At 41.5% G+C, this 26,270-nt stretch overlaps 1 protein-coding gene across 1 annotated transcript; it reads left to right on the top strand.

Annotated features, from left to right (window-relative positions):
- Positions 1-1,660: 1,660 nt before the first annotated feature.
- acacb (acetyl-CoA carboxylase beta) lies at positions 1,661-25,761 on the top strand. Its single transcript, XM_083644637.1, has 53 exons — positions 1,661-1,721; positions 3,431-3,563; positions 3,699-3,837; positions 7,044-7,153; positions 7,293-7,374; positions 7,479-7,577; positions 7,774-7,883; positions 8,033-8,143; positions 8,264-8,473; positions 8,581-8,751; positions 8,894-9,055; positions 9,163-9,326; positions 9,743-9,893; positions 10,013-10,116; positions 10,232-10,313; positions 10,442-10,587; positions 11,059-11,209; positions 11,301-11,435; positions 11,692-11,838; positions 11,941-12,129; positions 12,430-12,530; positions 12,606-12,694; positions 12,807-12,931; positions 13,026-13,139; positions 13,865-13,978; positions 14,073-14,162; positions 14,249-14,367; positions 14,991-15,014; positions 15,643-15,780; positions 15,896-15,995; positions 16,098-16,205; positions 16,331-16,387; positions 17,141-17,182; positions 17,303-17,518; positions 17,666-17,821; positions 18,317-18,520; positions 18,721-18,876; positions 18,955-19,077; positions 19,197-19,466; positions 19,588-19,685; positions 19,806-19,926; positions 20,011-20,121; positions 20,645-20,788; positions 20,880-21,000; positions 21,087-21,183; positions 21,420-21,516; positions 21,648-21,783; positions 21,903-22,080; positions 22,197-22,309; positions 22,453-22,607; positions 23,152-23,322; positions 24,160-24,296; positions 24,509-25,761. Exons 1-53 carry the CDS (start codon positions 1,672-1,674, stop codon positions 24,633-24,635), a joined length of 6,798 nt encoding a protein of 2,265 aa, XP_083500763.1. The 5' UTR covers positions 1,661-1,671; the 3' UTR covers positions 24,636-25,761.
- Positions 25,762-26,270: the final 509 nt, after the last annotated feature.

Genomic DNA, 26,270 nt, shown 5'->3' with positions numbered 1-26,270 from the left:
CAGTGATGTCACTCGAGCAACTGTGATGACATCAGTGTCTTTGGGTAAGTGGGCTCGGTGGTGGTGGTGTCTGTCTGTCTGTGGCGGTGTCAGTCTCCATAGTCTCCGACCCTAGGAATCGAGCCAGCGAGATTCCTAGTTTCTTACATTCTTATTATATGGTTTCACATTTAAAGTAAAATTAACTTCAAGTTTTTATTGAGAAGTCAAGGACCCCTTTGAAAATGGTTTTTCCCTCAACAAAATTTTGCCTAACTTTGGAGCATTATTTAGCCCCCTTCCGACAAGCTAGCATGACATGGAACTTGGTACAAATGGGGTTCATATGATACCAGAAACTTTACTCTGGCATTAAAATTTAACCACTACAGCCTCTGAAAGACAGTATCGAGAAGAATTACCAATCAGGAGCACAGTGGGAGAAAGGGTTAAAAATCCTGCGAAAATCGAGTGTTGGCAGGTATGTGTTGTTGCCTACCCCCCACCACGCCCCACCAAAGGGGGGGGCTATGGAATGGATTGGTCTCCGTCCATCCGTCCATTTGTTTGTTTGTCACACTGTAATATTGACTTTGTGCCACTAGGGGGCGGCATTTACATTTACATGGGGCAGACCTCAGGGTTGAACTTCATCACAGTGGTGGGGGACATGTTTATTTGCTATTGCTTGTGTGAATATATAGACATAACAGCCCAGTTTAGAGGTTGCAACTCTGGCATGTGAGGAAAGCACGGAAGCATGCGGCCATCAAATATTGGCATGAGTGAGACGGGGTTGGTTTTCAGTGTTGTTGCTCAAAAATCTATTATCGGGGGCCGGCCGCGGGTCAAACCTGTGATCACACACACGCTGCGTGGGATCACCTGCTACGCCGTGCTGCTGCCCTGTGTTGTCGCATGCCAAACTCCCTGCTCTATTATTGGAACAAGTGCCTGTGCCAGTGACTTTGAGTTCAGGACACAGCACGGTTAAAAGATTGCCTGGCAAACACACTTTCAACTGCTTTCTTCTTCAAATTTTTCATAGTTTGCATAGTTGAGACAGAGTTATTTTTGTACCCAGCAACAATGATATGTGATATGATTGATGTTCAGGCCCAGGTAGTTGTTGGCTGCGCACAGCTGTACGTCTTCAACGTGACAAAGGTTTAGTTGGTCAGTCTCGTCCAAATGCATAAAGGGTCACTTGATGTTTATGCACATGTAGGACATGTATGAGCCATGAAGGGGAGACAGGTAAGAGATTTTCCTTTGCTATTACAGCTTATAGCTTTAGATGCATCTCCCTGATAACCCAACTATGAGGAATCTCACACAGCAGTAGTATTTATTTTAACACACACTTCAGAACAAATAACGAATGGAAATTAGTTCTGTTTTCTGATATGATTCTCTAGTCATATGCATTGTGGCCAAAAACTTTGGCGTCAGTTTTTGTCTGGATAATAGTTGTTGTCTCGGTCGATGGAGTAGAACAAGAACTTGGGTCATGCTTCTATGTGTTTGCTGTGGATCTGATAGATAGAGCCTACGTGCGTTTAGTCTCATCAGGGATCACAATTGTGGGAGGGGAGAAGGGGGGGGAGTGACTGAGAGGAAGGGCTTTGTGGAGGTCTCTTTTGCTCTTGGCTTTGCTCTTAGATTTCAACATTTATTTAAGCTTGCACGATAATGGAGGGGAATTGCGGTCAAAGTCTCAACTGGTTTCAGTGTCTCAAAAGGTTAGTCCCATGATAAGATGTCGGTTACCCTTCTTTGTCATTTGAAACTCTGACCACTATGTTTATTTTGTGCACAGTTGTCAGTCACATGTGCTTTTTGTCAGAGTAACAGAAATAGCATAAGTGTAAATGTGCATAATCAGTTTGCAATGAGTTTGAAATAGATTTTCAGAAGTACGCTAGTAGCCTAAAACATTCTGCGCAGTTACAGTGGCTATAGTTATGTAACTGTGCAGAGCTTGTAGAGGCACGTGCAAGTCTGAGGAAATGGGGGAGGAAAAAAAACACTATTTGCTTTCCATAGAGGAGGGAAATAAGACAGACCAGCAAGAAGTTTGCAGTGTTAAAGAAATAGAGCAGTTAACCTGCATGCTTTGCATTACACTCCTTAGAGTCAGTTATACCCTGGCCTGTTCTCAGTTATGCCCTCATATGCCAAACCAAAAATGCATGACAACAAGCTGAAACAAGTTATCAAAAAGAAAGTTCCACAATTGAGTCCAATCTCCAGTCACTGAACAAACTGCACAACAAGAGAGTTGCGTCTAAAGTTCATATCATCCCAGACGATATTGCTCTCTCCAACTTCACCATATAGCCGATGCAACACAGTTCTTTATACAGTAACTTAACACTTCCCAGGAAATCAACAAACGTTCAAGAGGTTAGTCCGATAAAACTTTGGAATGAACTAGGCATGAGCCAGCAGATAATTTTCATGGCACAAATCTCTTGGCAAATGTTATCTAGTTTATTCAAATTAGCTGCAAATTGCCCCACTTTTGTGGACACACACTGCTCACATAGCGGCATTTGTTGTCGCTATGTACTGTGTGAGCAGTGTCCTGAATGTGTCGAGTTGCAGTTCAGTGATGAAGGATTTTCCTACAATAAAATACTATAGTATAGTTCAGTTCGACTACTTTGCATTTAATAACTTAAATACTCCCTTTTATCCTGCAAGAATCCGTCGTAATAGTTAACCGGATGAGATGAGCTTGGTAAACTAAAAAGATTAGCTTGCAACTTTTCGACCTCTTGAGCCATTTTAGATGAGAAGTGATTGGATGATTACATTATGACTTGTGGAAGTCTTTGTAAAATATGATTTTTTCATTCATTATTATTATTATTATTATTGTTGTTGTTGTTGTTGTTGTTGTTGTTGTTGTTGTTGTTGTGTTTTGCACCCCAATTTTTATTCTGTTTTCATAATGAATAAAAAGGCTGTTGGACAGTTAATCTGATAAAGCTGTACATTTGACAACCAAAGTAATACCGTAAGAATATTTATATATATATCTCTCTCTCTCTGGTAACGTGACGTCAATCAGATTCCACTGGTTGGTGAGTGGTTTTATGAAGAGCAGAGTTTAGGTGTAATTTGGCAAGATAAGGCCAGACATAAAAGGGCTGGTCCATTTAGGCTTACCCGCTGGAGAGAAAGACTGAACTTTGACTTTTTGATTTTCGGTGCTGTTGAACCTTGTTGCAGTTATGTACCGTAGTCTGTTCACAGTCACAGGTCTGTGGCTGTTTACTAGAGGCACTGTAGTCTCTGTTGCGGTTTACTTGTGCTTGGATATGATGCTGTGTTGGATGATATTCAACCTGCAGTTTCTGGAATGTTTGTTTAATATAGGTTACAGCAGACATACTGAATGGATTATATCTACTTATACTGATTAACCATTAGTTTTCTTCTCCAGGCCTAGCATGTCTGGTCCTCACTTGGTGAAAAAAGGACGAGAACAGAGAAAGATGGATCTTCAGAGAGACTTCACGGTGGCCTCACCTGCTGAGTTTGTCACCCGCTTTGGTGGCAACCGTGTCATTGATAAAGTAAGAATAACCTTTCTGCATTTCTGAAGCTGTTATCTCTATGGTTTATTTTGGGGTGGTTAATAATGGCATTGCAGCAGAAGAACGCACTCTTTTCTACCCTGACTCATCCAGCTGCCTCTTTTTCCGTTGCAGGTGCTAATCGCTAACAATGGTATAGCTGCAGTCAAATGTATGCGTTCTATCCGTCGCTGGGCCTACGAAATGTTCCGGAATGAGAGGACCATCCGTTTCGTCGTCATGGTAACCCCCGAAGACTTGAAAGCTAATGCAGGTCATTATGAACTTGATATCATATTTATTACCCAAGTGGTTATCTAGGTAAGGGGTGAGAGGGACACACTTTATACTGACAACTGTGGATGCCATGCGCACAGCAGTGCTTCTCTCCTGAGTGCCGGCTCGTGCAGTGTGAATCACAGTGAACCAACAATCAGTCCTCCAACACACACCAGGTTAGGATAAACAATTTTTTAATTAGATTATATTAAAAACAAGAAAGTGCGAACTACGCATTGCGCATACTAGGGGTGTCACGATACACTCAGTTCACGATACGATACGTATCACGATACTGGGTTCACAATAACGATACGATACGATACGATTTTAACAATATTTTTTTAAACTTGAATAATGACAATATATGACTGGAAAAGTAGTATTTTATTTGAAATGCACAAATACAAAACATGCTGTTGTGGGAAATTGTTATTACAATAACAACTAGAAAAAACATGAGATTGGAGATAAGGCTTATCTTGAAATAGAATGAGTTACACCGTCACTTAGATTTACTTTGAACTAAAAGGTTTCTCAGCAGTATAAATTCTCATTATGCATCTTCAGTTTTTCTTCAAACTCAAACAACAAGACTTTTCTTAGTCTATTTTTTATGCATCTTCAGTTTTTCCTGTCAAGTAAACAGTTTTGCCAGAAACTCAATTGAATGGTTTCTCTCCTGTATAACTTCTCATGTGTCTCTTCAGAGACTTGTTCAACTGAACTACTTTCCACACATTGAACTTCAACAAACAAAGACGTTTCTTTGTCTACTTTTGAAAAAAAAAAAAAAAAAAAATAAAAAAAAAAAAAAAATTTTCACGATATGAGATTTCATCTCAACGATACATATCGTGACGTTTTACTATCGCGAAATTTCGTGGGACGATATATTGTGACACCCCTAGCGCATACTGCTTCATCAGATTCACTATGTGCTTGGTTGCCATCAGTTGTGTATTTAAATAATCATGTGCTGATTGGTTGGTATGTGATTTGATTTTCTTTTCTTTATTTAAGTGTCCTGTAAGCCCATATGGGCTGGGCTTCATCATTTAAACAAACAATGATCAAACATAAAACCAACAAAAACACCCAAAATACATACAGTGAAGTTGTACAGCATGAAAACCACAGGCTGAACCTACTTAAAGAGCTGTGCTTGCCTTCTATTCCAGGCCTTAGAAATAAAGTTAGCAGTCTTAAATACTTCAGTCTTAAACAACCACTCCAACTTCTGGCCATCATCTGCCCAGAAGAGCTCAGGTCTTTGATTTTGCATTTCGTCAAATAAGGAAATCCTCAAATCATCATACAGAGTACAATAAAACATGAAATTAAACTAATTTTCAACATCCTTTAGATCACAGACATTGCATATCCTGTTCTCTTCTGGTATAGCTGTGAACCGCCCTGCTTCAATGGCAAGAGGCAGGATACCAAATAATTCACAGTTGAGCACATAAGGACCTCTGGTTTCTGGTTAGAAAGGAAGTGACATAGGGCTCAGGACCAAAACACTGCTTCAGCTGAACATGTGATCTAAGCTTAGGTTTAGACCATATGTCGTTTGCCCATTCCTCTCTGTAATTAAGAGATAACTTTTGTTTCAACATATTAACGTTACAGCAAAGCATGTTGTGAAAAATATATGCCAGGTCTCCCTCTCTAAAGGTCCTTACACATCAAGAGCGATGCGAATATACGGCACGAAATTGCGATGCGAGTTTTGACCCACCTGTCAATCACAGCCACAGTTGTGTACACGTCGGAAGCGAATTTCTGAAAAATCGAACGTGGTTCGAAAAAATAAACACCGCAATAACGCTCAGCGAAACTTCGCCGTCGGTATGCACGGTTGCATTGACTGATATAGGTTCGGAAAATATCATTGATGTGCGAATTAATCGCACGAAAAAAACGTGCTCGGTGTGTAAGGACTTTTAGAGTAGAAAAAATGTCCTTTATCCAGGGGTGACTGTACTGTATACTGTACATTACCCAATACAAACACACCTCAAAGAGTCAATAATAGGCAACAACAAACGATACAATTCAATCATACAAAATTGGAGTAAATATTACATATAAACATATATGTCTCTAAGATAAGATAATGAGATACAAATGTCAGAATATAGTCTGGCCATCCCATAGATACTGTAGAGAGTACATGAATTTCCTCATCATAAGATGCATGTAGGGATGAAACGATTACCCATTTAATGATAAACTGTGATACATTTCCTGACCATTAGTAAAAGCTTTTACAATTTTAATCATCATTAAAACCGTGATTACCATGTCACCGTGATACTGTGATACCGCTTTTAAAAACACTGTAAATACTGTCCATCATCAACAAAAGTTAGTAAGTCTCCCAGAGCCAGGGGTGAAATGATTTCATTCAGTGTATCAGTACTTTTTGATAATTTTTCAGCACATTTTAACAATACCGTGATAATACTGATAAGCGTGATTATTTTGGTCACTATATTCGTGATATGAAATTTTGATACCGTTTCATCTCTAGATGCATATCAAAAAAATTGTAGAAAAGGGCGTTCGGATAGTGTAACGGTAGATTCCCGGCCTACCAACACGAGGGTCACAGGTTCGTATCCACGTGTTACCTCCGTCTAGGGCCGGGCGTCCATACAGGCACGATTGGCTGTACCTGAGGGTGGGAAGCCGGATTTGCGGTATGTGTCCTGGTCGCTGCACTAGCGCCTCCTCTGGTCGGTCGGGTGCCTGGTCTTGGTGGAAGGGAACTGGTGGGAATAGCGTGATCCTCCCACGTGCTACGTCCTACCGGCGAAGCTCCCCCTGTCAGGTGAAAAGAAGTGGCTGGCAACTGCGCATGTGTCGGAGGAAGCATGGTGCTAGTCTCGGCTCTCCCCAGATCAGTAGAGGGTGGAGCAGCAACCGGGGCAGCCAATAGGGCAGCATGGGGATAAATTGGCTAAAGTATAATTGGGGGGGAATCAGAAAGAAAGAAAGAATTATAGAAAAAATATTTGAAAAAAGTAGAAATTAATTATATAGGAAGAAGGTACTATAAAAATACATTTAACCATGACAGAACTGTCAGTCAGTTTGTGTGAATTCATGTTTTACCAGGCTGCTAAAGAAAGCAACAATTCCCTGAAAACATGCACTGATCAACAAGTGTTATGTGCTGCTCCTTTCCCCCTATAGAGTACATCAAAATGGCAGACCATTATGTACCTGTACCTGGTGGATCCAACAATAACAACTATGCCAATGTAGAGCTGATAGTCGACATTGCCAAAAGAATCCCAGTACAGGTACACCTCACCATTTTAGTATTTACACAGTGTTGTCTGAGAGAAATACGTTTTGGACTGAATGGTCTCTGAGTTACATCTGTTTTCCTTCAACTTCTCCAACTGTCAATAAACTGTCTGTGTTTATCACCATCAACAGGCTGTGTGGGCCGGTTGGGGCCATGCTTCAGAAAATCCCAAACTGCCCGAGCTGTTGAACAAGGCAGGAATCTCATTCTTAGGTACAATCAAGTCTGAAACCACCATAGTCATATTATTTTGGTTTGGTTGGTTTGTGCCTGCGTCACATGATTTGGTGGGATGACGATGGCTGTTCATGTCTCAGGGCCGTCCAGTAAGGCCATGTGGGCTCTCGGAGATAAGGTGGCTTCATCCATCGTGGCCCAGAGCGCCGGCGTTCCCACCCTGCCATGGAGCGGATCAGGTGACGCACAATCCCCCTCATTATCTCAGTTGTGCTATATAATCTAGCACAGATTCCACTGTCAGCGCTTTGCATTAGTTTGACTCCCTGACATCTATTTTAAAGTTTATATTTGTGCAAAACAAAGTGTAATTTCTGTCAATATTTGGCAGTGCTTTAATTTCATGTTGTGACCTTGCATATCTCGGTGCTCCAGGTCTGAGGGTGGAGTGGGGGGAGGAGGACCAAAGACTGGGCAATGTAATCAGTGTTCCACCAGAAGTCTACATACATGGATGTGTTCGTGACGTAGATGACGGGCTGGCAGTAAGCATAAAGTCTTCATAACAATATCCATACATTTGGTATTCTCTTCTTTTTTTATGAGTCCCTCCCTGGACACAAGTCACTTTTTTTTTCATTAATCCGTGGACACAAGTATCTTTCGATGAGTTTTATGTGCTTTCCTTTTGAAGGGAGCTGACAGAATTGGTTATCCAGTCGTTATCAAGGCCTCTGAGGGTGGAGGTGGAAAGGGTATCCGCAAGGTAGAAAGTGCTGAGGACTTTCCCAACCTCTTTAGACAGGTTTGTTTGATTACATTTTACAACCTAATGCTGTGTCTCAATTCTGTGTATTATTGTGAACGCTATACCGGTCCTGCAAGTTTGTGTAATTCTTAGAGTTTGCTTGTGTTTTGAGTGCAGGTTCAGGCTGAGGTACCCGGCTCGCCCATCTTCATCATGCAGCTGGCCCAGCAGGCGAGGCACCTTGAGGTCCAGATACTGGCTGACCAGTATGGTAACGCTATCTCTATGTTTGGACGAGACTGCTCCATCCAGAGAAGGCACCAGAAGATCATAGAGGAGGCCCCTGCCACTATAGCCGCTCCCTCAACATTTGAGCAAATGGAACGGGTGAGTTATTTTACTGTACAAAATGTATTTGATAACCTCAATTAACCCATCGGCTGTGGTTTGACATCATGTTCACATTTTCCAAATGGCCCCTCTCTGTGATCTAGTATGCCGTGCGGCTGGCTAAGATGGTGGGCTATGTGAGTGCAGGAACTGTAGAGTATCTTTTCTCTGAGGATGGCAGCTTCTATTTTCTGGAGCTGAACCCCCGCCTGCAGGTGGAGCACCCCTGCACAGAGATGATCGGAGACGTCAACCTGCCGGCTGCCCAGCTTCAGGTAAAACCTCTCAGAAGAGTCTCAGAACAGTAATTTCACCACTGGAATATAATCTCATCATGAGAGTCAGTCTCATTCAGCTAAGAATATATGATATGTAGAGATCCAGTTCATTTTAACTCAATGTTTTCATCTGTGATAGATTGCGATGGGGATCCCCCTCCACAGAATTAAGGACATCCGCTTGTTTTATGGAGAAACTCCATGGGGTGACAGCACTATTAACTTTGAGGCCCCAGACTGCATGCCTTGTCCAAGAGGGCACGTCATAGCTGTTCGGATCACCAGTGAAAACCCAGATGAGGTGCGACTCATCTCGTTGATCTCGTCAATATTCATCACAGACATAGCACTCTATTTCTTATATCTTTTCAATGTGGACCACTGACTTGTCCTTGTTGTCACTCACAGGGGTTCAAGCCCAGTTCGGGCACTGTGCAGGAGCTGAACTTTCGCAGCAGTAAAAATGTGTGGGGTTACTTCAGTGTCGGGGCCACTGGTGGTCTGCATGAGTTTGCAGACTCCCAGTTTGGACACTGTTTCTCCTGGGGCGAGAACCGTGAGGAAGCCATTTCGTAAGACTCTTTATTGTTCCGATGTCGTCATCATATCTAGATGTTCCGCAATTAAAGTGGCTGTTGGCTGTTCCTGTCTAATGCAATAGCTGTGTGTGGTAACTGCCCATAATGCAATAAAACTAAACAAACATAATGCAATAGCCAGCCAGTAATATAATAATGGATATAATAATATAGTATCATAAATCTAGAGTCAATAATGCAATAGTATTTTTGCCACTAATGGAATTACTTTCTTACATTTTTGGCAAAAATGCTATTCAAATGCTATGGTAATTAATTGTTTGTTTTTACATGGCGAACAAATATCGGATGAATCATTTAATAATCAACATATAACATAAAAACACATTGATGTGTTGTATGTTATGTTTTATGTGTATGATGGGTGTTGTATCTTCCATGTGCTTCAGGAACATGGTGGTGGCTATGAAGGAGCTGTCCATCAGAGGCGACTTCAGGACCACAGTTGAATACCTCATTAAGTTACTAGAGACAGAAAGCTTTAGAAACAATGACATCGACACCGGCTGGCTGGATCATCTCATTGCAGAGAAAGTGCAGGTAGCGGACAAACCTTCATTCCACAGCTGGATAATGATTGGATACAGGATCGCTGAAGTTGTCATTTTTTTTGTTTCTTTGCTTTATTTGATCATTTGAGCAACATTTTCTTTCTGTAGGCTGAAAGACCAGATACCATACTGGGTATTGTCTGTGGAGCATTACATGTTGCTGATGCCAGCTTCAGAAAGAGCATGTCCGACTTCCTACATTCACTAGAAAGGTCAGTAGTACAACAGTTCTTCTTACTGATGTCCAACTGCAGTTATTTTGTGTTCATGTAATGAACTTTATTTCAATAAACACTATTTATACATCATTTATGAATACATCTATAGAGGCCAGGTACTCCCTGCGGACAGTCTCCTCAACTCTGTCAATGTGGACCTTATATATGAAGGAGTCAAATTCTGCCTCAAGGTATATCTGACTCTTTCTCTTCACTCATTTGCTGTTTGACTTAACATCTTACATTTTTCCCCAAATCAATAACCATAATTAATTACGAGAACTATAATACTATCATATAATTGATTTTTTCCATACAGGTTGCTCGCCAGTCCCCAACAACTTATGTCATCATTATGAATGGCTCAGACATTGAGATCGATGTCCATAGGATGAGTGATGGTGGCCTTCTGCTCTCCTATGACGGCGGCAGCCACACTACCTACATGAAGGAGGAAGTGGACAGGCAAGACAGGCTGCACAATCCCAGCTAAAATTCATTAATTTTCCATACTAATCAACCGATTGGATCAAGCCTTATTCTACACACTTGGTGAAAGAGTGGCAAATATAATTTGTTTTATTTTAGTGAATCATAGCAACTTGATAAATCAAGTGAAAATTGAATGTTTTTTGTTTTTAAGAAATGTAATTTGTCACTTTTCTTCAAACCTTCAGCTGCCCAGCAATCTAGTTAGCCAGTAGTCACTACCTGGCCAACAGCTACCAATTAACTAGGCCACATGCATACATGTTTTTAGGCAATAGTAAATTTCAGCTTGAAAAATTCAAATGTCATTTCTGAATTAATTCATGAAAGTATGACACATTCAAATTCATGCAATTCAAATGCAGTCTCTGCTGGCACTAATCTCTCTCCATATATAGGCAATTTATTTGCTTTGTTCCTGTTTTTCTTTTGTTTTTAACACCACAGCTACCGCATCACCGTTGGCAACAAAACATGTGTGTTTGATAAGGAGAAGGATCCCACAGTGCTGAGGTCTCCCTCTGCTGGTAAACTGGTGCAGTACATGATTGAGGACGGAGGTCACATTTCTGCAGGATACTCCTATGCAGAGATTGAGGTGAATATTGACAGACTTTGTTGAAATGTGTGAAACTGTAAACACTTTTTGATGTGTTTTTGTTGACCCACTGTTTATGTTATGGATTCAGGTGATGAAGATGGTGATGACCCTAACAGTGCAGGAGTCTGGTTGTATCCACTTTGTAAAGAGACCCGGGGCAGTCCTGGAGCCTGGCTGTGTGGTCGCACGCATAGACCTGGATGACCCCAGCAGTATCCATCTGGTAAATTAATGAGTTTATCACAAGCTACTGTGCATATATGGATCACTTTATCATGGTGTGAAATGTGTACCGGTACATATATATATATATATATATATATATATATATATATATATATATATATATATATAATCCCTAGCCATTCTGATTTGTTTTGGCCTGGGCTAGTAACAGTCCAGTAGCTGCTCTGGTTAGAAAGCAAATTACACTTGTATGCCTCACTTTAATCATTTCCCATTTTGTTCTCCTGTCCTAGGTGGAGCTTAACACAGCCTCTCTGCCACCCCAGCAGCCACTGCCCATCATAGGAGAGAAGCTTCACCAGGTCTTCCACAGTGTGCTAGAAAACCTGGTCAAAGTAATGGATGGGTACTGCCTTTCAGAGCCCTACTTCAGCAGCAAGGTACATCACAGGCCTTCCTCCCCTCCCCTCCACTGCACATTCTTGAATTTGCACGTTGTCAATCATATGAACATTTTTGGGTTTGTATGTTCTTCTCTGAAGGTGAAACAGTGGGTGGCTACCCTGATGAAGACGCTGAGGGACCCCTCCCTGCCACTGTTGGAGCTCCAGGAGATCATGACCAGTGTGGCAGGTCGCATTCCCCCAGGTGTGGAGAAGGCCATCCGTAAAGTCATGGCCCAGTATGCGAGCAACATCACCTCTGTCCTCTGCCAGTTCCCGAGCCAGAGGGTGAGTGCTCCACAGTGATGGTTGGAGTTGGCTCCAATGCTCTGAGGGAGGGGCCTGGTTTGATATCAGTGTACCTAAATGTCAATAACCACTCTTGACAGCATATAAACCACTGGAAACACTGAATACATATTACATTATGTGATGGCCAGGAGGACTGAATTATATTAATTCATGAAGTTTCTTTATGCCCTGGATTCATCACACCTGATTTTGGTGTATCTGTGCACAGGCCAGGAGCTTGTCTCCCCCCAGGGCTTAACTGTGTACTATAATAAGTTTTCTCCTCCTTCATTTCAGATTGCCAATGTTCTAGACAGCCATGCAGCTACTCTACAGAGGAAGGCTGACCGAGAGGTGTTCTTCATGAACACTCAGAGTATTGTGCAGCTAGTGCAGAGGTTAGTATTTTTTTTATTTTTTTTTAACAGAACCAGATTTCCAGCATTATTGCATTAACAGATGATTTGTCCCAGGTACCGCAGTGGAATCCGTGGCTATATGAAGTCCGTGGTTCTGGATCTGCTGAGGCGCTACCTGCAAGTAGAGATGCAGTTTCAGCAAGGTGACATTAATATTTAAACTCCAATTGAAAAATCTCTTGATGAGGTATTTCCCAGACCTTGTGGTTTGTTGGGCAATAGTTGATCTAAGTCTGCTCATGTTCTCACAAACAGCTCACTATGACAAGTGTGTTATCAACCTGAGGGAGCAGCACAAGCCCAACATGGCTCCTGTGCTTGACTATATCTTCTCTCATGCTCAAGTCTCGAAGAAGAACATCCTAGTCACCATGCTCATAGTAAGGCTTCCACCGATCTCCACGCTGACATGTTTACATAAACATTTACATGAGGTCTCTTGATGCAGAGTGGGGTGTCTTTGACTTTGTGTAGGACCAGCTTTGTGGGAGGGATTCCACCCTAGCAGATGAGCTGATGGCCATCCTGAATGAACTCACACAGCTCAGCAAGATGGAGAACTCAAAGGTAGCCTTGAGAGCCAGACAGGTAAGACCTTGGCTGCATCTCAGTTACCCAAATGCTGTCCATTTTGAATAGATTGTTTAAAATAGCATCTTTATTTTTATTTTATCTATTTCATTTTTTAATGATTGATCATTTGATAGAACTCACTTTATAGATGTACATTTATGTCAAGAAAAGTGATTTGATTTGCCATTTACTGTCACTGAGAGTGTGATTTTAGGAATCCAAATTATTTTGTTAGATCTGTATATTGTAAGAATCAGAATCAGAATCACTTTGATTCCCACAGTAGGTAATCAGATTACATACGAGGAATTTGAGTGTAAGTATGCGGTGTAGCGGTCACATCAATAGTCAGAAGAAAATAAATATATAAAATGATAAAATCACAAAAAAATCTAAAGTGCAGTCCAATACACATGAATTAGAAGGATAGAGTGATAAATGGGAATTTACAGTCCAAAAGGTGCACAATGTAGCTTAAAGAGAATAATATAAAGTAGATGAATAGAGTAAAATGTTGTGGTAAGAGAAGCAGCTATGATACGTTAATGTAACGAATGCAGTCCAGCTGCTGCTACTTTGAAGTGATGTATGATTGCGCATTTTGTATGGACTTCTTGTAGGGAATACTGTATATCATAGATAATCTGAGCTGAACCTGAAGTTATGGTCTGCTTTATGAGCAATGAGATTTGTTCCTGCTTAATAGTCTCAACACTGTATAATGTTTGAATGTTCCCTAGGTCTTGATAGCCTCCCATTTACCATCCTACGAACTGAGGCACAACCAGGTGGAGTCCATCTTCCTGTCAGCCATTGACATGTATGGCCACCAGTTTTGCCCAGAGAACCTGAAGGTAAGCCTTGTTTGCAGAGGTTTCATATTATGTTATAAACAATAATTTTAAACAGCTTGATGATCAAATTAATATTTGTTTTAATTGTCTACAGAAACTCATCCTCTCTGAGACTTCCATTTTTGATGTCTTGCCCAATTTCTTCTATCACTCCAATCAAGTTGTGTGCATGGCCGCCTTGGAGGTAAGGAGAGTGAAGACAAAACTGAGAAGTGAATTTGTTTCTCTCTGTTTATCTATGATAAGTACTTGTTCTGTCTTCCCTTTCAGGTGTATGTGCGCAGAGGCTACATTGCCTATGAGCTAAATAGTCTCCAGCATCACCAGTTGCAGGACGGGACATGTGCTGTAGACTTCCAATTTATGTTACCATCGTCCCACCCTAACAGGTACCAAGTTGTCCTCACTGGGACTGGAAAGATTATTTGGCCACAGATGAAAATATGTTGCCGATTTGTTGTTAAACAGCATTTGACTCCCCACAGATCTCTTACATTATTTGAATTTATTATTATTACTATTGCCATTTATTTCCATTCTATTATTTCTCTTATTCAAAAAAAAAAAAAAAGTTTCACCTGTCATTTATTCCCCATAATCCCATTCTCAACACATAATCCTGCTCATCAGGTCTCTGTTGAGACCTTAATGTCTGTTTTTTGAAAAGTGTGCTTCACCTGATCCACTAGCACTCCATTAAATCAATCATACAGATTTTACATGAAAGAATAGTCTTAAATCTCCCTCGGCCCTCATCTGACTAGTTTATGATGTTACCCTGACAAATCATAACCCAGATAGCTTCAGTGTAGTAGCACAGGTAGAGAGCAGTCAATAATCCTGGCTGTAACTGCTTATGGCTAACTTTGAATGCACCCATTTACCCATTGGACATTAATGTGAATGTGCCGAACATCTTATAAAGTGCTTTAATCTAATCGTAATGCCTAGAGGTAGGGCTTAAGGTTGATCATCCACTGCTAATATTCACCTGTCAATCATCTTATTTCAGAGGAAGCAGCCCTACTCTGAACAGGTAGAGTAAGCTCCTCCCAGCCAGCCAGACCCCCGACCGCCTGTATGTCTCGCAGCGATGCATGCTGAATGCACTGTGTTGCTTTTTCCTCCCTTTCTGTGAAAGCAGAAACGTTTGCTTAAGGACTCCTCTAACAAGTCCGTCTTAATTCACTTTTTAATTGAGCTTTTCTATGCATTTTTGTTGTTGTCTTTTTCAACCTTTAAAGGAGCTTTTGAGAGGCACATGTCATATTAATACCATGCTCCTCTTAAAAACCTTCAAGCCTGACATTTTGTTGATTGCTGCCATCCGGGGGAGCCTGTATTCTCCAGCATCAGATTTTGATGCCTAATTTGCAACTATCAATCAAACTCTCAGTAACAATTGCTCATGATCTCTGTAACAACCATTCATAATGCTATTCAATTGAATACATATACGTATCTCTACGATCATAATTGGATGCATAATTGTTGTTGAATAAGTATGAGCAGGCATCATGATGTAGCCTCTATTGCTCCCTGTACACATATTTGTACTGATGGCTGTTCAGTGTCTTTTGCTACAGCGATCAGTTGCTGGTCCTTTCCATCTCTGACTCACCTGTCTGTCTGACTCACCTGTCTGTGTGTGTTCTTCCCGACAGGGTTGCGGTCCCGATGAGCGGCTCAAGCCAGTTTGAAATGTGCCGGCATGGCAGTGAGCTCTTCTTGGACCACCTGTCCCCACCTTGCCAGCGCATGGGTGCCATGGTGGCCTTCCAGTGTTTTGAAGACTTCAGAAGGTCAGTTCATGTTCATTTTGCCATTTCCCCACCCAGCGATATTTAACAACAGCATGTAGAGAGAGAGAATTACAGTCATTGAATGTTGACTTTGTCTTCATGCTTGTTTTTGCAGGAACTTTGATGAGGTTATCGCCAGCTTTGCAGATCCCCTCGTAGAGAGCCCACTCTTCTTGGAGGCCCGCTCCAGTCTGTACGAGGAGGAGAACTGCAAGGTGACAGCTGTGGGTTTTTAAGGGTCACTGGGCCGTCAATAAGATGGCCGTTTCTTTTCCTGTATTCCCTGTGACCAGCCATGTCTCTTCTCTCCTCTACAGAACATGCGGGAAAATCCAATCCACATCATTAATGTGTCCATAAAATCAGGAGACACAGAAGATGATGCCGCTTTGGTCACAGCCTTCACTGCCTATGCCCAGTCCAAGGTCAGCCTCCTAACTGATCTAATTTTAGACTTGCTATAATCTTAAAGATGTGCGGAATTCTTCATAACAGTGTATTTCCGCTTTCTGATGATTTTTTAAATGAAAATGGTTTGTTTCTTTTACAGAAAGGACTTCTCTTTGAGCATGGCATCAGGCGGATCACGTTTTTGATTGCACAGAAGGTAATTCTTAGACATAGTCTTTGCTGACAGACTGAGCAAGTACACTTTATCAGGCCCCCATTGTTTTTCATTCATTCTTGGCCAAATTCACATGATCTGTATAGAAATACATAATACTATGGTGTACTGGATTATATGTTTCTCCATGCAACCATTTATTTGATGCTCCAAATGTGGAGGCTCTTTGGAATATACTTAGTGGGACTAGTACTCGTTTGACTCAACGGCTACACATTCTGTTGAAATAGCTCCTAAAAAAATCATAATAAAAGCCCATGGTCCTAACATAAGCATATTGGCCTAGTCCTAGTGAAAGCCTTGTATTGCCAGCAAGCTGGAAGTAACACAAAATGTGGTTGTTATATATATTTTATATTTTATATTACTATTACTGCCTTACCATATACTACTGTCCAGGAGTTGTGGTTGTATGTTAATAATGCAATGTGATTTCACCAGTTGTACTTGTATATTGTTTGTATGATTTGTGATATTTTGTGTTTTGTATGAATTATTTTTAATGTACCTTTTGATTGTCTCCTGCTCAGGGACTACAGGTGCAAATTAGCTCTTAAGCTAACCCTGGCACATTTACATTGATATTGATGTTGATTAATGTGCACTGTCCCTGATTAAAAAATAAATAAATAAAATACACTATTGATACACTAATTCTGTTTAATCAAGCTGTCAATAGATGTTTTAACTTTTGCTAGCTACCTACTTGTTATTGTTTGTTGTTTGTTTCAACAGAGAGAATTTCCAAAGTTCTTCACTTTCAGAGCTAGAGACGGGGTAAGATTCCCCCCCCTCTCAGATATTAATAACATTGATAGCCTCATTGCAGTTAGGTAAAGAGCTGGATGAATGATGCTATGATGATGACCCTCTGGCTCTATCTGGACCTCTCCTCAGTTCCAGGAGGACCGTATTTACCGTAACCTGGAGCCGGCTTTGGCCTTTCAGCTGGAGCTCAACCGCATGAGGAACTTTGACCTGACAGCTCTTCCTTGTGCCAACCACAAGATGCACCTGTATCTGGGTGCTGCTCGTGTCCAGGAGGGTGCTGAAGTTACCGACTACCGCTTCTTCATCCGAGCTATCATCCGCCACTCAGATCTCATCACAAAGGTGAGAGCCACATCTTACTACTTGTTAAAATGATATCGGTATTATTTTTACTTTTGTTTTTTAAGATTCACTGTATTTGTTAAGTGCAAGGCTTATTCATGGCTTGATAGAAGTACACCTGATTGACCTCTCTTTATACACAACCAGGAAGCTTCCTTTGAGTACCTGCAAAATGAGGGAGAGCGTCTTTTGCTGGAGGCCATGGATGAGCTGGAGGTGGCTTTCAGTAACACTAATGTCCGGACCGACTGCAACCACATCTTCCTCAACTTCGTCCCCACTGTTATCATGGACCCTATCAAAGTCAGTGTCCTATCACTTTGTCCCCACTGTTATCATGGACCCTATCAAAGTCAGTGTCCTATCGCATAATGTCTGCTGCCATGGCATTGTGTTTGTGAGAGTCACATACAGTTGTTAGAATGTACCGGTACATCAAATTGAGACTTTTTCATCAAAAAATTGTGGTGTTTCTCTATCATGTTTGTACATAGACTTTTTGTCAATTTTGCACCTCAGCAGTCTTTGGGGGCAATTGATTTCCCCCTTAAAGATTTCATTGTGTTTTATATAGTTCATTATATTAGATATTTACATATTTAGTTCTAATGCTTTTACGGATTAGAATTTTCTATTCACTATACTATGCACTATATATAAACCACCCTCCATTAAGGCTTTCCACAATGCTTGTTATTCTTTAATACTGTTTTTAAAATGATTGCATACATTATTTGAAATATAACAGCTTAATTTAAATGTGGAGTATCTCTTTAACACCCTTCTCCTCTCCTTGAGGCCGTGGAGTCTGTCCGCTCCATGGTGATGCGTTACGGCAGCCGTCTGTGGAAGCTGCGGGTGCTGCAGGCTGAGCTGAAGATCAACATCCGCCTGACGCCCACAGGGAATGCCATTCCTATCCGTCTTTTCCTCACTAATGAGTCTGGCTATTATTTGGACATCAGCCTATATAAGGAGGTCACCGACCCCATTTCTGGACAGGTGTGGACAGTGATAGCCTACTTCAGGCATTTTGTGAAATAATAGACCAATATACAGTATTTAAAATGTTGCAGGATATTTATTCTATGGCGTTATTTTGTTGCTGCACTTTTAAGTATGTAAACAAAGGGCAAGATTTCCATATATTTTTCATGGAAACATGAATTACTAAACTGACCTCATCATCTTTCCCTCGTCAGATCATGTTCCAGTCGTATTCAGACAAGCAAAGTCTCTTGCATGGCATGCTGATCAACACTCCCTATGTGACCAAAGACCTGCTGCAGGCCAAGCGTTTCCAGGCCCAGACTCTGGGAACTACATATGTCTACGACTTCCCTGAGATGTTCAGACAGGTACTGCTGAGTCAATGAACGGGTTACTTTGTTTGGTGCTCTTGAGGCATCTGACCAACATTTAAATTCTCCCTGCAGGCACTGTTCAAGCTGTGGGGTCCAGGGGACAAATATCCTAAAGATTTGTTGATGTGCACCGAGCTGGTTCTGGACCCGCAAGGTCGACTGACACAGATGAACCGCCTGCCTGGAGACAATGATGTAGGATGTTAAAAGTCACTCGCAGTAAATAATATCACACTGTCAGTTCGTGCTCTCTCACTGTGAAGATACTGACACCACCAAGTTCTGTTACATCTTTTATAACTACTCTTCACCAGGTGGGAATGGTCGCCTTCAAGATGAAGATGAAGACTCCAGAGTACCCAGAGGGGCGGGACATCATCGTCATCTGTAACGACATCACCCACATGATCGGCTCGTTCGGGCCTCAGGAGGACGAGCTGTTCCTCAGGGCGTCTGAGCTGGCTCGGACCGAGGGCATCCCCCGCATTTACATCGCAGCCAACAGTGGAGCGCGCATCGGCCTGGCTGAAGAGATCAGACACATGTTCCAGGTGGCCTGGATCGACCCCACTGACCCCTACAAGGTGAGCTCAGGGGCTTTACTCCTCCTATCTAGTGGTAGTTTAGAAAAAGACCAAAAGAAGCCATGTGTGAGGCAATTACTGGTTTCACATTCTGATGAGTTATTCCCATCTCTATCTGTAGGGTTTCAAGTACCTTTACCTGACACCGCAGGACTACACCCGTATCAGCTCCACCAATGCTGTTCACTGTCACCATGTAGAGGAGGGTGGAGAGTCCAGGTACAATAAATCAATTGATTATTCTAACTCATAGAAATGTACTTGACAACCTTGTGTACTTGTTGCTGTGAGAAAATAAAGATTTGTTCTTGTCTTTGTCACTGTGCCTGTCCATTCCAGGTACATCATCACGGACATCATCGGACAGGACGAAGGTCTTGGTGTCGAGAACTTGCGGGGTTCTGGCACCATTGCTGGAGAATCCTCTCAGGCCTATAACGAGATTATTACCATCAGTATGGTAAGTCATCATCAGCCCATGCCTCCCTCAGCAGTAAGAAACCGTGACGCCATAGTTTCTCTGAGTCACTTTATGCTCTTGCAGGTGACATGCCGCGCCATTGGAATTGGAGCCTATCTGGTTCGTCTGGGGCAAAGAGTTATCCAGGTGGAGAACTCTCACATCATCCTGACTGGAGCCGGTGCTCTCAACAAGGTTTGCGGGTTTAACGCACCTCACTGTTAAGACTTCAGTATTTCAGATAAAATATGTAGACAGAGTAGAAGTTTCTGGCACAACTTCACCTACTTCCTAGGTGCATGGAGAAAGGAAAGATCTCAAGAGGTCAGAAACTCCAGCAACACTTGTAGTAAAAAGAACAACAACTTTATTTACACCGATGCGTTTCGGCTTGTCGCCTTCATCAGGGTCGGCGACAAGCCGAAACTGGTTCGATTAATTAGCCGAAACCAACCCGTTTCGGCTTGTCGCCACCCTGATGAAGGCGACAAGCCGAAACGGGTTGGTTTCGGCTAATTAATCGAACCAGTTTCGGCTTGTCGCCTTCATCAGGGTGGCGACATGCCCTGTTGGTCTAATTAAAGTTGTTGTTCTTTTTATTACTACAAGTGTTGCTGGAGATTCTGACCTCAAGATAAAATATGTAGTGCTTTCATGGTCAATTTGAAGAATCCACTGGACTGTGACCTTGATGATTAAAGTCCCTGCATCTGTGCAGGTTCTGGGGAGGGAGGTCTACACATCCAACAACCAGCTGGGAGGAATCCAGATCATGCACAATAACGGAGTCACACACACCACTGTACCAGATGACTTTGAGGGTGTCTTCACCATCCTCCAGTGGCTCTCCTATATGCCAAAGGTTCAGTTGAATGTGTGGCATCTTATCCCGTGTACAGTAACTGTACCACCCCTGGAGATCTCTAGTTTAAGCTGTACTTCTCTCATTACAGAACAAGCAGTCTCCTGTGCCTGTGATGGCAACTAAGGATCCAGTAGACAGAGAGATAGAATTCACTCCCACAAAAGCTCCATATGACCCACGTTGGATGCTGGCTGGGAGGCCGCACCCCAGTGAGTGCCTTGGCATGACTATTCTATTTCAACTGACCAACCAGGTTTATCTCTGCGTACTGAATGTTCTGGATTTGTGTCATCAGCTGTGAAAGGGGCGTGGCAGAGTGGATTCTTTGACCATGGCTCATTCATGGAGATCATGGAGTCTTGGGCTCAGACAGTGGTAGTGGGCAGAGCCCGGTAAGTCCATTTACACACTTGCAGAATATTACATCTTTTTAATCCAAAAAGGTTCATAGTGTCTATACTTTACTTAGATCGTTAGGTTTTCATCTACAGTGATATGGGGTCAACAGTGATATAGATGAAAACCTAACGATCTAAATTACATCTTTTTGTTTATTGATTAATACATTCTATGATTTTTTTTTTATTGCTTCATAACAAGCTGACAACTAATTTATGGGTGAATACAGGTTAGGAGGAATTCCCCTAGGTGTTATTGCTGTGGAAACACGCACTGTGGAGCTCACTGTCCCAGCAGATCCAGCCAACTTGAACTCAGAAGCTAAAGTGAGTGAATTTCACCTCACTGCAAGTTTGTTTGAGGTCACAATTGATATAAGCAATTTGCAAGAGTCCCGCCAATGAGCTGTGTATTCTAATAAGAACAGTAATACACCCCCTGTATGTGTTTGTCTCAGCTCCTGCAGCAGGCCGGCCAGGTGTGGTTCCCAGACTCCGCCTTCAAAACAGCCCAGGTTATTTGTGACTTCAACCGTGAACGTCTGCCACTCATGGTGTTTGCCAATTGGAGGGGCTTCTCTGGAGGAATGAAAGGTATAGGATGAATGCTACTGACAGATATGCAGGGAAACTGCATGTGTGTATTACTTGCAACTTTGCAAGACTGTTGTAATATATTTAAATTATTTTTCTTTCTGCCATTTCTGTCCCAGATATGTATGACCAAATACTGAAGTTTGGGGCCTATATTGTGGATGGGCTCCGCGAGTTCCGCCAGCCGGTGCTGGTGTACATCCCGCCCTATGCTGAGCTGAGAGGCGGGTCCTGGGTGGTGATTGACCCCACCATCAACCCCCTGTGTATGGAGCTCTATGCTGACAGGGAGAGCAGGTATGTTAAGCAGTCAGGATCTTTAATACTTCACATTGAATCCCAAGTTAGAGAGGTGTGTGAATAACCAGCCTCTCTTTCTGTTTCCCTGTTCCTGTTGTGCTCTCTCTGTCCAGAGGGGGTGTGCTGGAGGCAGAGGGTACAGTGGAGATCAAATTCAGGAGGAAGGACCTGTTGAAGACCATGAGAAGGCTAGATTCAGTTTATTCTAGTCTGGCTGAGCAGCTAGGTACAGTAAAGCCTTTCTCCCTGTTGAAATCTCACTACCTCCCTTGTTTATTGTATACATCAGTATCATTGCAATGCTGTTGGAATCTTCATAACCTTATTGGAGAGTCTTAGAATCACGTATACCTCTTCTGTGTTGGCCAGATTCCCCAGAGCTGCCTGACAAACAGCACAAAGAGCTGGAGGCCAAGCTGAGAGCTCGAGAGGAGTTCCTGTTGCCCATCTACCACCAGGTGGCAGTGCAGTTTGTAGATCTGCACGACACTCCTGGCAGGATGCAAGAGAAAGGGGTCATCACTGTGAGTCCGCTCCTCATGAGCTCTCTGCTTATGATGCCATTATTTATGTCTCTTTAGATGCAGCCACGTGTCCAAAAGAAAATGAACAAAGTTGTATTGGGAGGAGATGTACAATATGCGGTCATGAATGTGTAGAACCGTGGTTCCCAAACCTTTTGTCTTAAGTACCCTTTGAGCTGTTTTGCCATGTCAATAGTACCCCTCACTCATGTGTGTCGACAAAACTTTTAGTATCTAACATGACTATTAATTAAATAAGAATCATTAGAATTACTCCCCTTTAATACAGACATTTACACTTAGTGACTGAAAAGTACAGTAACAGTAACTGGGCGTTTGAGCCATTTATCCATGTTTGCTAGCTAGTTGGCTGGCATGCAGTTTTGACATGCGTGAACATAACCTCTTCACAGAATAAAGTTGAGTTGACACCTGCCGGGGGCACGCACGTACCATTTTTAGCAAAGGCTTATGAAACACACACACACACCCCTGGTTGGGAATCATTGGTGTAGTAGAGGACTGTGCTCTCTCTGTTTGACAGGATATTTTGGAGTGGAAGAATGTACGGAGCTTCTTCTACTGGCGTCTGCGTCGCCTCCTGTTGGAGCAGGTGGTGAAGTGTGAGATTCTGCAGGCCAACAAGGACCTTGGTGATGGACACATGCAGTCCATGCTGCGGCGCTGGTTCGTGGAGACAGAGGGAACTGTCAAGGTGTGTGAGTAGAGAGACTGAAAAAATCAGCTAGAGGCACCGTTTCCACTGATGCCTGTAAATCAGGGCCACCCAAAGTAGGATTCACAGGCCAAATTTGACAGATATTTATTTATTTATTCATTTGTTTGTTTTATAACTTTATTTTTCGCTTTTTGATTTTAACATGCACAAGATGTTATGACAGCCAATCAAAATAAAAAAACAAAAGCTAAATAATCTCTGGAAGTTGGAGTAATTGTTAGTTGGAGTACCGGTAGTTATAACAATAGTGAAGAGGCAATGTAGCAGTGAAGTAATAGTAGCAATAATAACAATGACAATAGGATCAAAGTAGATATGAAAGTAGGTACACAAATTGAAAAAGGGCGACAATTACATTGAAGTAAAATAATAAAATAAAATAATACAGTGGGGGAGGGGTCTCCAGAGTATTGAGTATTGTTTGAAAAAGTTAAGAGGCCGATGCTACAGTAGAGTGGGAAATAAATGGTTCCCAGACAGAAATTTCTCCTGCTTGCCATCCCTTACATATCCGATATTTATTTTGGCATTCCAAAATAAATAGTTAATATTATTAGTTATCAAATATATTTGGTATATTTTGCTACAATGAAATTAAACTCCAGCAGCGATTTTTTTCTTACCCTTGATTATGACAACACCATGACAATATAATACCTAAAATGTTAATACCTACTTGTTGCATGCCTAAATAATCAATGTCCAGTTGCAGTTTTTGGCCCGTGGAGTGGACCGCCGCTCATGTTACGTTAAGGTGCTTCAATGTCAAAAGAGATCAGAGGTTTAAAGGCTCTTTTGTCTGTTTTTTTCCAGGCGTACCTTTGGGACAACAACCAAGCTGTAGTTGAGTGGTTTGAAAAGCATTTGTCCAAGGAGGATGGCACTCAATCAGCCATCCACGAGAACATCAAGTACCTGAAAAGAGATTACACTTTGAAACATATCCGCAGGTACACACATACGCACACACACAACTCAACTGCTGACAGTCTGTATTTTCATCTGAATAAACGTTACGTATTTTGATCATTAAAATTGTATGGGCACACTAACAAGAGCCCATTTCACGGAACTGTCTCAATATGTTCACCACTGACAACATATGTTTATCATGACATGTTAATAGGCGAGCTAATGTTATTATTTTCCATTTGTGTCCCAGCCTGGTGCAGGCCAACCCTGAGGTAGCCATGGACTGCATCATCCACATGAGCCAGAACATCACTGCATCCCAGAGGGCCAAGATCTCCCATCTGCTTGCAACTATGGACAGCACCAACACCAGTTAAGCTTCAGAGCGAAATTATTTTCTACTATGTAAAACTTGTCTAATGCTCAGGATTATAGTCAAGGTTTTTTTTTGTATGTTTGTAACAATGCACGCACAAAAAATTAACAATGCACGCACAAAGAAATGACTGTACACTGTACACTGTACACTCATTCCACTAGCCTACATGCAGTGCTCTGTCTGTTATTCACTTTGCTCCATTGGGGAATCTCTCTCCATGGACATAATATTTGTTAATCATGACAGACATGACAAGACAGTCTATAACACAAGAGAGTCATACAGTCATTTCAACTGCTTGGTCTAACCAGTCCAGCAACCTGCTTTACACTGTATGGTAGTATACTGTATATAGTTATATGATGACAAATGTCATGAAGGGGAAGACTTGTTGATGTTGAGGTGCTGGTTGTCATGTCACAGAGTATTTGTGTTCACCTTTGAATGTAGCCTACATAAAGACAAACGTGCACAAATGATCAATTCTTTGATCATGCTGCAAATGAAAATGAACTCATATCTATATGGGTATGGGTATGGGTATCTATATTGGTAAAACAGTGTACCTGGTGAAATGAAATTTCTGTTTTCATTTCTGAATTAAAGAAAAACATTTTTTTAATCAGTATTGTGTTGTTGAAGTGCAATTTAAAAATCAGGTGAAGACTTTTCTATTTACCAGTATTTCTCATGGGTGCTGTTGTTATTTCATTTCACAGTTGACAATGGACTCAGTCATCCATCTTTTTCAGTGTCACTTAATTTAAGTCTGTTTATTATTGTTTGTGTTTATTTCTGTCTTTTAATATATGTTTAAACAATGTTATAAATGCTAGGAGACACTTTCGTGCCATGTATTTGAGAACATTTCTTCAATTTTTTGTTGGTAGTATTTCTAATACAGCAGTTATTATTAAAACTCAGGTTTTACAATAGGTAACATTGATGAAGGCTATTTGTGAAAACAGAATGTAACGAAGTGATGGATTGTTTTGCCTTACCTATGATCGAAATACCAGAAATGTGTTGCCATGACATAAATTTTGAATGTATGTGAATTGTCAAACCACTCCTGTGTAGTGTACAATACTCCTATCAAGGTTTATTTGTTAATAAATGTGATTCATTTATTTTTGGCAAAAGAAATGTATAATTTATTTACCCATTTGGATTTTTATTACGGTCATGTTATTGAACATAATATACATCTGACATTCAAACATGTTAATGAAAGCAAGGTATTCGCACACATTGGCAATTTTGGAATGAGTGGGTAAATGCGGTTCAAAGAAAGCTTTTCTGTGGCAATAGCAAACATTCAAATATATACAGCAAAAGATTGATGGAATCATCAGCTTCTCCAGCTGCTTTTTTATAAATATAAATAAAACATCACAGTAAATCTGCCTAGCACAATACAACAGACAAGAGACAGGGAGCTACAGTATGATATGGTAGGGTTTAAAAACAGAGTGGACAGTAGAAACATTGGCGGATGCTAACTCCTCCACATAGGGTCTTTGTACATAGACAGGCTTTGAGTCTTTGCTTGGCAAAGTTGTACATAGATATTTGAATTCATACATCTATTATTTTTCCTACAATCACCTCTTTTCCCCAAATGTCAGTTATT

The sequence above is a fragment of the Poromitra crassiceps genome (genome assembly GCF_964638095.1).
Source record: "Poromitra crassiceps genome assembly, chromosome: 10".
Taxonomy (NCBI): domain Eukaryota; kingdom Metazoa; phylum Chordata; class Actinopteri; order Beryciformes; family Melamphaidae; genus Poromitra; species Poromitra crassiceps.
The sequence above is the reverse complement of the archived record's forward strand: the minus strand, read 5'-3'. Positions and strand labels throughout refer to the sequence as shown.

What these genes read in the sequence shown, in the direction of transcription:
- acacb (XM_083644637.1), top strand. Translation starts at nt 1,672, where the DNA reads ATGGAGGGGAATTGCGGTCAAAGTCTCAACTGGTTTCAGTGTCTCAAA. An exon ending in TAGCCTTGAGAGCCAGACAG is followed by an intron (nt 13,140 to 13,864) that starts GTAAGACCTTGG and finishes AATGTTCCCTAG; the next exon opens with GTCTTGATAGCCTCCCATTT. An exon ending in TTTGCCCAGAGAACCTGAAG is followed by an intron (nt 13,979 to 14,072) that starts GTAAGCCTTGTT and finishes AATTGTCTACAG; the next exon opens with AAACTCATCCTCTCTGAGAC.